This window comes from Chelonoidis abingdonii, chromosome 4 (assembly GCF_003597395.2).
Source record: "Chelonoidis abingdonii isolate Lonesome George chromosome 4, CheloAbing_2.0, whole genome shotgun sequence".
NCBI classification, from domain to species: Eukaryota; Metazoa; Chordata; order Testudines; family Testudinidae; genus Chelonoidis; species Chelonoidis abingdonii.
The window spans coordinates 112,300,584-112,313,487 of NC_133772.1; the positions used below are offsets into that span (position 1 = coordinate 112,300,584).

Consider the following 12,904-nt stretch of genomic DNA (forward strand, 5'->3'; position numbering starts at 1 on the left):
ATGTTACAACTTGTCTCATCTATTATATGAATGTATGGTCTGTTAGCAAGCAATGTTTCATCTTCATCCAAATGGCTCTTCTTCGTTTCCATGGGCACCACTCTTACACATATTCACCACTTAGACTGAGGTGAACAAACGCCTGCTGGGCCTTCTAGTCCTCCTGTATTAAAATTGAGAGTTGCCATTGGTTGCACTGCAGAACACTGGGGCACCAATGAAACTGGTCTAGCCCCTATTTTGTGACAGACTCATTTAAACTTCATGCCACAGCATTACACCTGTGTAAGGGAGGGAAATAAAATACAGAAGTTAAAAGAACAAGACATTTGAAAGAAGAGTTATTTATTATAAAACTAAAGTCCAAATTCTACCACTGATATTCTGTGAATTCCTTTACAAAATGATTTTTAGTTCAAGGAAGCTCTCTCCCAGCCATTTAATACACTGCGTTTAGTATACCATGCTGCCATGCAACTGGAGAATTAGGAGTCAGCAGTCAAATAATATATGTATAGAGACATACACAAAAACAACCAAAATACATTAATATTAGCAGCATTAGTAAGGTTCATAATGCAGGATAGGGTCACAAAAGAAGCCCATCATCATCTCCAAACTTCTGTTCAGTTTTGGGTAAATTTTCCAGGATAGAGCCTAGATCACTCCCTTAATATGACAGGATAAACCTGCCTGCCTAATTTTCAGGAGTCTACATAAATAAAATAGCAATAGCGGCTTCAGCACTAATATCCCCCCATTAGCTCCCTCCAAAATAGTATGTGCAACAATCAGTAGCCCTTGACCCCCAAACACAGAGTATGTGTATTTCAGAAATAAAGTAACACAGGGACAGCCATATGGCTTGGCTTACTGCCACGGAGACAGATCCAGTTTGGTTTTGGTTTCTTGCTTTTCAAGGTTGTTTAAAGGGGCTTGGCATGCTCTGGAGATAGCATCAGTATCTCCTATCTTTCCCCCATCAAGGAGAAAGGGCCTTATGATGCTCTAACACTCCTCAGCTCCCTCCCCACCATGACATACACCTGACCAGTAAGGAGGGTTCATTTGCTCTGAAGGGGGAAGTCTCATCCAGGTGCCCCAGCTGATGATACAGGGCCACCACGGAATGATGCTCAGGGTCCAGCAGGGACATAAGAGCAGAAAAGAAGGGCTATTCTAGTGGTCATAGCACATAGCTCATGTACAGTGCTGGTTATTGCATCCAGAAACCAAGTCACATGGGCATGACCCTTGGAAGGGAAGCTACCAGGTCTGGCAACATTTGAGAGCTATGAATAGAAACATTTTGGAAGAAAACACAGGCACACCTTTCATCTCCACTGAAACATACTGGATGAGACTCCCAAAGGCACAAACAAGAGACAGTTGGCAGGAGTCCCTCCCTTTGAACTCTCTCTGCTGATGCTGTTAAAGAAGTCGGTTATTATAGCTTTCTACTACAAGGCCTTTGCCATGAGTGCATTTGACAGGTATTCTGTTCCTTCAGGACATAGCAGCTCAGCTCAACTCTTGTCCAGGCTCTTCTGGAAACTGGATGCACATCCAAAGGGCTCAGTGATTAGTGGACCAGCCTAGAAAGGACTACAGGACTTTGGGAGGGTGGGGGGGATGGCACAAGGGGATATAAAAAGCTGGATCATATTAATTTGTTCTGAATGTCAGTAAAACAAACCCATTCAATTAAGACTTCAAAAGAAATTCTCTGCAGATCAGACTGATGCTGGCTTTCCCGCTAGTGGGTACGTGGATAGGTGCATCACATAGTGATGATGAGCTGCAGACGTGTTTATTTGTGAGTCTTCCATGGCTGCTCCAGCAAAGGCACTTTCAGGACCACAGCTCTGTCCCACAGACATGAGCTCCTAGCTCTGTAGAATGAATTCAGTCATTGCTGCTGGAATGAGCACGCGTGCTCCTACAGTGATTGCCAATAGAACCTGAATGGAATGCCTAAAATAAGCTGGATATGCTGAACTCAAGTCCTTCTTTCTTTCCTCCAAAGACTGGAGAAGTGAAAACACAGTTTTACAGTATAAATCTGAGGAAAGGGCAGGAATGGGAATTTTGAAGCCTGCAGATGTTTACATTTTGGCTCCACAGATTGAGTTTGATGACATCCCCAACAATAATGGATGACTGCCTAGGAAACCTCATAGGGATCAGCTGCTCCAGACAGCAGCATCTTCCGGCCTGTGAAAGCACCACTAGCTGTTTCCACATGACTGGGGAAGGGGACAAATGAGATGTCCTCAAGATGAACCAGCACTCAATTCCACAGTCAGGAATGCCAGACTGAATTGAACTAGTGTTTATCAAGCCCTAGAACCCAAGCAGAAAGTCTACCGATGATCTTGCAGAGACCTCTGACCACATAGAGGCAGTGCAGAGCGACAGGTCTCTCCTCAAGAAGGCAAGGGTCAGTATCACTGCACACTGCTTCAAATCTGCACAGCTCTGGAAAGTGTGTCCAAGCTTAAATGCTGCTGCAATGCCAGTAGAGGCAGCACAAATTAATAGATTTGGTAGTGCTCACAAATACAGAGACACTGTTGTTTTGTTCTCAGTGAAGGCCTGGTGAATTTTTCAAGAAATAGATATTTAGGGTCAGATCCTCAGCTGGGGTAAGACACTGTAGCTCTCCTGAAGACAATGGAACAACATCAATTTGCACCAGCTGAGGACCTGGCTCTTAGAATTCAGAGGATGAACTCCCAGGCTGTACCCATTTTAAAAAGCTGTTTATTAATGTCTGAGTGCAGTCCTTTTAACACTCTAACTCAAGAGAGTGTGATCACAGGCTGTTCATTATTGTGGGGACAACTATATTTTTTTTTGGTGTGTGGACAGTGAGATGCATAGGGGCCAAGAAGTGGGTTAGCTCTTGTGCCAGTCAGAAACTTCCAGTGTGAGGCATCCAAACTCCCAGCACCAAAGACAAGTAGTCTCTTGTTTGTACAGACACTGAAGCTGACCTGGGCACAAAAAGCTGGAAGGGAGACTGAGTTAGGTGGTGTTTTCAGGTAGCCAAATCAAGCTCCCCCAAAATCCAAAGCAGGCCTATTAGTGCAACAGAAGAGACAAGAACAATGACCAAGGAGAAGTCCAGCTTTCTCATGTTACCCCTGAAGTTCTTACAGCTCCACCTCCTCAGCAACAGAGGTTGCTAAATCAACATTTTGACTTAGCTAAAAGGTCCTATGATGGCAAAGTTGTGTGAACCACCTTTGGGACCATCCTACATAGGTACCTATTGATTTCTTTCTTCTCAATAGCAAGGGATGTCTACATCACTGCCGGGTCCTCAGTTCCTAAGGGTATCCTGCATCTCAATTCACCCTTTACATGAGCCCTTGGCACTTCCTCCCATTGGCAGTAGGACTTCTGCAGTAAAAATCTACTCTCATGACATCACAGCATTAAGCTGATGTTCTTACTGGCAGTGTAAGATACCCAATAACATTATTACAAATGAGGCAGTGTAATGCTGGCCTGTCATATTGCCACCTGTTTATAAGCCGTTGTCGTTTTTCCACATGTCAAACTAAGCAGGATTCGGTGATGTTTTCAACCCTCTCCCTCATCCTTCTTTCCTACATATCTCTGAGCAGCCTTGGCGAAGCCAGAGGGGAGCACCTCCTACCACAATAAATAGAAAGAGATCATCAAACACAGCAGTTAATTACAGTAATGACCCCCCACCACGGACTGTCAGCAGGGGATTAACTCCAAACCTTTAGCATCAAAAGCAAAGGCCTATACCACTTGAGCTGGTACCAGTAGTAGGCTCCTATCTTGTATGTGGACCAGCTTCTAGAGGCGGATATGACATACTGAGCCAGCATGTTATAATAGCAAGCAACTGCCTAACTGAACATTCCTACATTTCCTCTATTAAAGTGACAGCAAGTCTGAACTGAGCCTCAGCCCAGCATACAGCACAGCTATCTAGCCTGGTCTGGGGATGTTAGCAAAATCTCCATGCCAACAGCCATTTTTGTTACAGATAACCCATTGGAATCCATGGAGAATGGCAAGGGAGTATAGCAGAACTCATCTTTAAAACTCAGACATACTCACCGTCACTGACACTCACCCAATACATATTCAGGAGCAGGGCTGAGAGGCAAAGCAGAGAATCTGAAATGAAGGGCTTGATCATCTTGATACATATGCAAAATCACCTCGCAAACCTTGCTCCCTCAAAGGACACACACAGCTGGGACTCAAGGCAGTTTGTTTTGGATGCTACAGGGCAGTAATAGTGAACTGAGTGGAAAGAAAGGACCTTAGGGGAGAGAAGGGGAACAAAATGAACATTTGGGGGAAGGAAGGAATAGATACCTCATTAAAAAGCTTCCCCACACCTGTCTGAGGACCAGGTCCCTTCCCACCCACCACCACAGCCTGGGAAGGGACGGATTCAGCATCAGAGAGCTCTTAACCAGACAAACAAAGAGTTTTTGTTCTGGTTTCTCTCTCTCCCTCCATTTCCCCATTCTCATTTGCCTGGCAGTTTATCATAGTAACAAGAAGTGCAGTTTCCAGTTAGAAGAAACCTGCTTTCAGCAGACGAATATTAGTGGTTAAATACCCCAGAACTCGCAGCAGGCTGTGCAGATTCCATGACCGCTGAGCCTTAGCATCCTCACACAACGCAGAGTTACTGGCAGTAGAACTGCTGGTATCAAAGGATGAATGACAGCTGTCAGCAAGGGCTCTCTATCTGTCCATCCCCAAAGAGGTTGGCCCTTACATCAAAGAACCCAAGACAAGCAATAAAAGAAACCTGCTGCTCTCCCTGTAATTATCTTTGGAGCGTCCTAGCATCTTGTGGCAAAATTGCAAGACTGATGAACTGGAACTGTCTGGCTCTGAGCTGTCATGAGGTTTGCCAGGTAGCTACACAGTGATTATTATAAGTGGTTACAGGTGGCCTGAACACAAGGGGATATGCAAGGATAAACAATCTCCACTTCTTCTGTTTGCAAAGAGCCTGGGAGACAGGCAAGGCATGATGGCTTATGGAGGGTTCAAGCCACTGAGAGACTTTCAGTTCGGCCAGGTACTAGAAACACAGCATCGGATCAGTGAAATGCAAATGGCTAGGACAGGGGGTTCCCAGACATTCTCCAAAATATATATAAAACACCATCAATAAAAGTTATTAAATATGAAAAGATCCTTAATATCTCAGGACGCTGTGCTTTCTACAGTCAATTCTTTCCTGCAATCAAGTGATTTTCACATGAACAGAGACAAACAGACAGACGTGTGCAACCTCACCCTCCAACACATATAAACACATACATCCTCCAAATCACACCAGTGTGGCTGCTGGACAGGCCAAACTATGACTGTAAAAAATTCTAAGACACATTGCGTGGAGGACCCAGGTCTTCTTTCTGAGCAGTATGTGGCCTCAGAAATACAATCTACTAGACCTATGGCTGGAGTCTTACTCAGAGGGTCTTTCTTGTGGTCATCCTCTGCCAAGGCTCAGACTGTGCAAACCAGTGAGGAGACAAAGGGGTCCTATGGGGAGCAGATTCCCCCGCATTCTCCAGAGTAGTGCTTCACAGCCATTTGACTCAAAGTGCCCAAGAATCAGCTTGACCCTCGATAGTTCTCGTGTTTCTTATTCCCTTGTTCCAGGCTGCCTCCTGCCGGCTCTAGAACTCCCATGATTCCAGCCACCTGAGCCCTGCCATTGGGCTGTTGGGATCTGAAGCCATAGGTCCCACCATCCCATAGGACAGAGGATGGAAGAGGTAGAAGCTGTGGAGAGGATCAAAACACCTATCAAGATCTGATTAACTGCACAGAGCTCAGAACTAGGGCCACAGAAACAGCTGAGTCATGTAGATGACCTATAGGAGCTTTCCATTTGGGCTGCTCTAGATTCCATTTGGGGCCCTCTCCCTCCCGCTCACAACATTAATACAGCCAGGTATGTGGCCTTACCATGGGTGGGGTGGGATTGGGAAGCCTATAAACATGGTTAATCAATACATTTTTGAAGTATAGCATAGACCAACAGTCTGGCACCATGTGGGGTGGGGATCAGAGTCTGTATCTGCTAAGCTGTGGGGAAGAAGGAAGCCAATCCAGCTGACGGCATTTGTACCCACTGAGCTCCGGGGTTAAACAAAGAGACTCCCTGTAATGAAAAGGTTTCTGCAAAGTCATTACCAAAAGATGGACAAAAGCTGTCAAAGCTGAATCTGGTTCACATGAAGGGTTCAGGGCTGAGTTTGTTGCTATCCGAGAATTTAGCAAAGGACAAAAAAGAGGAAAGGAAGAGTGAAAAGTTTAAAAACAACACGTGTCAAGGAGCCAACGCTTCCACTGAGACAATAGATGTTGTTTTACATGCAGGAGCAGCTCAGCTTCTGGCTTTCTCACCTGTACACAATGAGCAGCATCAGTGCCAGCGTCCCATATGTATACACCCTCTTCCCCACGGAGCAGGACAGGCACCCAGCACAGAACTTCAGCAACGTGTCCCATGTAATTCCTAGGAGAAGAAAATACAATTCATAACTAGAGACACCATGTCAGAAGCCAGGAGAGAGATGCAGGCTATATTTGCTACATTCAGTCACAAACAGATGCTGATAAAGCTGTATATGAACAAAGGACCAATTCTGTTTTTAAAGTCTGATCTCTTATCAACCCTTAGCACAAGAAGTGAAGCTTTCGATCAGTAAAGATTTGGTTTTCCCAACATTCCCACTGGAATAAAATACTTTACATTAGTCCTGACAGCTAGAGGTATCAGACCACAAAATTACATAATTCCAATTACTATCTTACTTCTTCTGTCTCCTCCATTTCAAGTGCAACATGATTTTAGTAGCTGAAGGCTCACGTACTACCAGGGTCCGAGATTAATGCTTTATACCATTTGAGAACAGGGACTTCCAGTTTACAAAGCCTTAAAACTTTATTTCTTAGTAGTCTGAAGACAGTGACTACTAAAAATCATGTTGGAATTTAAATGGATTATTTTAATATATCGTTTGTATTACAGCAGTATCTAGAGATCCCAACTGATATCAAGGCCCCATTACAAAGCACTATACAAAAACATAGTAAGAGACAGTTCCTATCCCGAAGAACTCTAAACAGACAAGATACGGAACAGAAAGGGAACTAATAGAATCAAGGGGAGGTGAAATGACTCACAGCAAGAAAGTGGCAAAGCAGGGAAAAGAAGCCAGGTCTCCTAAATCCCAGTCCAATGCCCTATCCACTAGCGACACAGCCTCTCTGAGGTCAAATCAAGATGGTAATCCAAATGACACAATTGTATAGGATTCGCTGTCTTAAGCAGCTAGGGCTAAAAACACTTCTGAACCAGCACACATTTCCTAGCGCTAGCCCTGAACCAGAGATCCGAAAGAAAAAAGAAATTGATTTCTTAGTTATGTCACTTTAAAAATACCCCTTCCAACTCTGCTCGCCTCCTATTCCCCTCTGCCTTCAAAGTCTCTGCTTTGCAGTATTTACCTGTCAACATGCTAGAGAAAAGCATGGCAGGAAAGTAATGATGAAAGTAGAGGACTCTGCCCATCATGAAGAAAGGGAGGTAATGGAGGAGCCAGCCCAGCATCATCTTCCCTCCACTATGTAGCAAGACTTCAGAGAGCTCTGAAACACAAGCCCACACTTCAGTAGATAAAACTTCACAACCCTGGCTACCCTTTCAAACCTCAACACCAAGGAGGCAGAGTGTGAACACCAGTAAGATTGGTAAGAACAGGCTTATCAAGTCTACTTTCCAAGTGTTGTGGGGAAGGATAGCTCAGTGGTTTGAGCATTGGGTTTAACAGTGTGAGTTCAATCCTTGAGGGGGCCATTTAGGGATTTGGGGCAAAAATCTGTCTGATTTAGTTGGGGATTGGTCCTGCTTTGAACAGGGGGTTGGACTAGATGACCTCCTGAGGTCCCTTCCAACCCTGATATTCTGTGATCTAATCAAACCCTGCACTCTTCCCCATATTAAACCAGCCTTGGGTGAAACTCAGGGAGCTTATCACTGAAACTGAAAAAAGAAAAAAAGAATGATCTGCTGCTGATAAAGCACTCCCACCTCTGGAATGTCCCTAACAAGAATTATAACCACGACAGTTGTAAAGCATAGACATCCTGGCACTGGAAAGTTTTAGGTACAGAGGGAGACTCAACAAATGGTATAAGATAAGTTCTGACCCACAAATTTATGTTGACCACCTGCACAAACAGAAAAGGTCACAAATAAGTTACAACTTGGACATGAAAGATAAAATGTCAAAAACTTGGACAGGAAGGAGGACACATAGGGGCCAGCGTGTAATTGGTTACAATTTTTGTTATGTGGGGGTATGGGATAATGTGATAAGCTTATTAAATTTGAAGGAGATAGCTAGTTTTACCTATATAACATAGGTGAAAATCAATACTCTTTGGGAATCAACTCTGTACTGTAGTACAACAAGAAGCTGCAAGACATCAAATCCTCTGCATGACTGTGACATGCAGAGGCATCGCTAGCAACCCCCAGACGAGTGGATCCTGACTGGCCATCAAGTGAAATTTGTCTATATATTGGGAGTGGTGAGTATAATAGATTTACTTAGTATATGTATTCTCTGGGTTTTGCTAACAAATAGATGTTTAGAGCACAGTTGGGTAAGCTCTTTTGTTGGGAAAAGATCCTCAGACCCATAGAGCTCTTGGCCTCATGACTAATGGCGGGTACTTAAACTGATCAGGTTTCTCCCTGAGCTGCATGGGTAAGAGTAAGTGCCTTATGCCCCGAACCCTTGGAAGGGAAAGGGTGAGAGTGCCTAAATTGACTGGGTGATGCCTTGAGCTCTCAGTAGGGTATAGGCAGGGTGCCCCAGATTGTGCAGGTAACACAAGGTTACCCACAATACCCCACCTGCATTATGCATGCAGAAAATGAATCACATAGAAATACCTACCAATAGCATCTTCCTCAATGACTAGATACTGGAAAAGCCATACAAGATGGACCTGCAGAAGACTGGTCATAGACCTGGCTGGTCTTGCTAACATGGGGTCCTGTAAAAACTAATCCTGCTGTGCCACAGGACAATGGACTAGATGAGGCTTAACAGGTCTTTTCAATCTCTGATTTCTAGGATTCTCTCTGGACAGCCATCCCTGATCCTCACTGTCAGCCCATTCCCTGGAAAGGAATGTGGTCTAGTATTTAGAACCAGGGGAACAGGGGCAGGAGACCTGGATCCTAATTTCCAGCTCAGTCAGTAACTCACTATAGGTATGTCTACATCGCGATAAAAAACGTGAAGTACCGAGTCTCTGAGCCCGGGCCAGCTGACTCGGGCTTTCAGAAGTTGGGCTGCAAGGTTAAAAACTGCAGTGTATACATTTGGGCTCAGGCTGGATCTTGTGCTCTAAGACTCTCCTCACTCACAACGTCAGAGCCTGGGCTCCAGGAGGTTTACATTGCAATTTTAGAACCCCTGAGCTGATCTGCGCCAGCCATGGCAATGCCACGGGTCTTTTATCACAGTGTAGACCTAACCTCAGTAGCCTTAGCTAAAAGTCACTTCGCCTTTCTGTACCTTATTTCCTACCCAATTATCTGTAAAATAGGGAAAACACTGATCTATGTCAGAGGGATATTGTGAGGCTGGATTCCTTAGGGTTTGTGAAGTGCTTTGTAACCTGTAGATGGAAGAGGCTAAGGAAGGAGAAAGGGCTGTTAATATCCTCCTCCTAGTACCCTCTCTCTGTCAGCTCCCTAATGGGCACTAACTAGCATTTCTCCTTTCAATACAGATGTGTAATATCACACAATCATGAACCAGAGAGGGATCCAACAGACCACCCCTCTTCAAGCAAATGTAGGATTGCTCCCTACAGGGTTTTTAATAGAGCACTGTCCAGTCCAGTTTTATATGACTCGAGGAATGGGGCTTCCTGCATTTTTCCTGGAAAGTCTGTTCCATAGTTTTGTATATCTCAGTGTCAGGATAATTTTCTGGATATTCTGCCTAAATTTACCTGTTTTTTAATTTCATCCCACTCCTCTTAGTTACAACCCCTTGGACTTACATGAACAATTCTTAAAAACAGACTTTAAATCAAGGCTGATGTCTTTCTAAAAGATATGCTTTAATTCAATTTAAATTTGTTGGGCTAGATGAGATAGCCGAGTAAAATCTGTACCATGCTATGCAGGTCAGAAAAATTTTTCGTAAGGGTCCTTTACAGTTCCTCTCCCCTTTCTTGGCATTTACATCCTTCCAGGTATAAGATTTAGCATTTCTATAGCATTATACTTTTACTCATTGCTGTCATGTTCCTCTTGAACACATTTTGTTCAATTTCTGAGTGGTCTGATGTTCCATAGCAGAGAGAAAATCAGCTTTCCTGCAGCAGGAAACCAGGATGACAAATTGTCAACAGTGAAGCCTACAAATGCAGTAGGGTAGGAGAGCTGGACTTACCTTTGAATTCAACTGTCAGCTGAACTCCCCTCTTGATGGCCACAATAGTGCAAGTTGCCATTAGGAGGTACAATCCAATAGTGACCAGATTCAGCCACCAGACTACCTGTGTGGGAAAGACCAAAGGAGGAGATGGAAGTAGCAGAGAGTGCATAAGACATGATGGAAAGCTAAGTGAAACCACAGAAGAGAAGGGGAAGAAAGCAACTAGAGAAGAGAAAGGCAGGGAGCCACTGTCTCTAGGAAAGCCAGGAGAAAACTAAATATGTGCTAAAGGCAGACATCATTGTTTTGCAAATCCCCCACTTACCGGGTTCCCCAGCAAATAAACTCGATGATCTGTTTCGTTGACTCCAGAGAAACGCAGGCCCTGGAGGAGGAACAGGGAAAGGGTATCAGAGGAAATTAAAATGGTTTGTGCCTAGTGAGCCCACATCAACCTTCAAACTCACTGAGGCTTCCGCAGAGAGTCAGCAGTGAGAAAGGTGAGATAAGTTCCTTCTCGTGCCAACAAAACGGTTATTTTAGCAGCAGCTGAAACATAGTCATGCATTTTAATAAAGAGATGCAGTTCCACAGCTCTACAGTTTGGGTGCCATACCCCTATCAAAAGCACTTGCAATCAGACAGGAAGGTGGATTTGTCAGCATACCTGGTAGTTGATGGGCCAGTGCCAAGGCTTGGATGTGACTTCATTCTCCTTTGGTTTGAGGCCACTATTTCCCTATAGGCGGTTGAGAAAAAAATTACAGTCAATAGGCAGTTGTGCTGCAAGTCCTGCATGGCAGCTCTCTGTCTAGGAAGGGCTTCAGGGGCATAGGAAGAATAACCCTGTTTCTGATATGTTCAAAGGTGCGCATAAGCAAATGCCCTAGGAAGGTTAAGCCCTTTCAGGAGCACCTAGATTTAAACATCAGGCTTTGCTAGTGTTCCTACTATCCCATTACTCTGCAGTAGATTAGCTCCTGGAAATCCCCACAACTATTTCACTTTATTGTAAGGCCGTACTCTGTTCTCCCATTACAGCAGCATGCAGTGATAGCAAAAAATTTCCTGGGGACTGCTTCATGCATGAGTAAGAAAGAGAGATGCCAGGCTGATCCGCAAATCACAATCAGAGACCAAGTTTAGGTCCCCATTCCATATACCTTGTGTGTATCTGGAAGCCTCTCCCTCTAATTGCACCAACTGTACACACACTGAAAAGTCAACTCCTCTGCTCTAAGGCTGTTAAACAACAGGAAGCAAGCCCACCATCTTCAGAGCACAGGTAAGTACACTGGTCTGAATCTGAGACCTTCCCACTAAACTCCGGATATAAACCAAGCATTAGGCTGTATATCATCTACAGAGAGAAGGAGTTGGGCAAGGAGCTTCACAGTAACTGCCAGCACTAAACCTGGCCCAAGATTTACATGAAGCAGTGACCTGTGAAGCAGCTGACACCTGATGGTAAATAAAGGATTAGATTCAGAGTCTGCATCCTCTAAAAGCATGCAAGCAACTTTCCATGCCTGATTATTTGTACCAGCAAAATGGCTATTTAATGCCCTAATCTGCATGCACACAGCCAACCGTACAGAACCTCAGAAATGAAAATCTGGACATAGAGTATCAGAGGCTGTTTTCGAACAATTCTCCTTTCATAGTTTCTATAAAAAAGTATACATAGAAATCTACAGTAAGAGAATAGTACACGGTCAAGCACTCAAAAGTTAGGAAATACCAGAATTAAGGTTGCCTATGTAACCTTAATTCAGCTCTCTTGTGCATATGCATTACAATAATATCTTTAATTACATGATCCCATAATATTTTTTTCACAGGACTCCGGACCCTGGTACTGGCCACTAGAGGGAGTGGAGTCACACATTTTGCCAGTGGGTTTACAGCTATTGCTGGCAGCAGAGGAATACTGAGACTCAGGAATCCTGGCTTTCGTTGCAGGATCTGAGGGGAGTGGAATCTAGTGGTTAAGAGCCATTCTGTATCTGCTCCTGCCAAGCCTAACATCTTCTGCCTCTGGCCCCTCCAGTTTGTCTTCATCTCAGTCTTCCCACTGCCTGTTTTGACCCATTCCATTCCCTCTGCTCTGCCTCTCCTCAGCTCCATGTCTCATGACCTCACCACATAGCTCACAGCCCGTCATCAACAGCTGTTGGTGTGGATGGGTATAGTTTGCTCAGCAAGGATAGACGGGGAAAAAGGGAGCAGGGGTTGCCTTATATATTAAAAATGTACACACTTGGACTGAGGTGGAGATGGACATAGGAGACGGAAGTGTTGAGAGTCTCTGGGTTAGGATAAAAAAAGGGGTAAAAAACAAGGGTGATGTCGTGCTAGGAGTCTACTACAGGCCATCTAACCAGGTGGAAGAGGTGGATGAGGCTTTTTTTAAA

The 12,904-nt window shown here is 44.4% G+C and overlaps 1 protein-coding gene across 4 annotated transcripts in view; it reads right to left on the bottom strand.

The window, feature by feature from the left end:
- Positions 1–314: 314 nt before the first annotated feature.
- POMT2 (protein O-mannosyltransferase 2) overlaps positions 315–12,904 on the bottom strand; it is a 56,153-nt gene continuing 43,563 nt past the window's right edge. For 3 of the 4 annotated variants that reach the window (XM_032801881.2, XM_032801880.2, XM_032801883.2), the window contains 6 exons: positions 11,158–11,229; positions 10,816–10,875; positions 10,506–10,611; positions 7,534–7,674; positions 6,427–6,538; positions 315–5,799 (listed from right to left, as the gene is read on the bottom strand). In XM_032801881.2, the coding sequence (XP_032657772.1) occupies positions 5,694–5,799; positions 6,427–6,538; positions 7,534–7,674; positions 10,506–10,611; positions 10,816–10,875; positions 11,158–11,229 (597 nt within the window). In that variant the 3' untranslated portion in view covers positions 315–5,693. The remainder of the gene's footprint in view (positions 5,800–6,426; positions 6,539–7,533; positions 7,675–10,505; positions 10,612–10,815; positions 10,876–11,157; positions 11,230–12,904) is intronic. The other variant, XR_012655818.1, reaches the window with a different exon arrangement.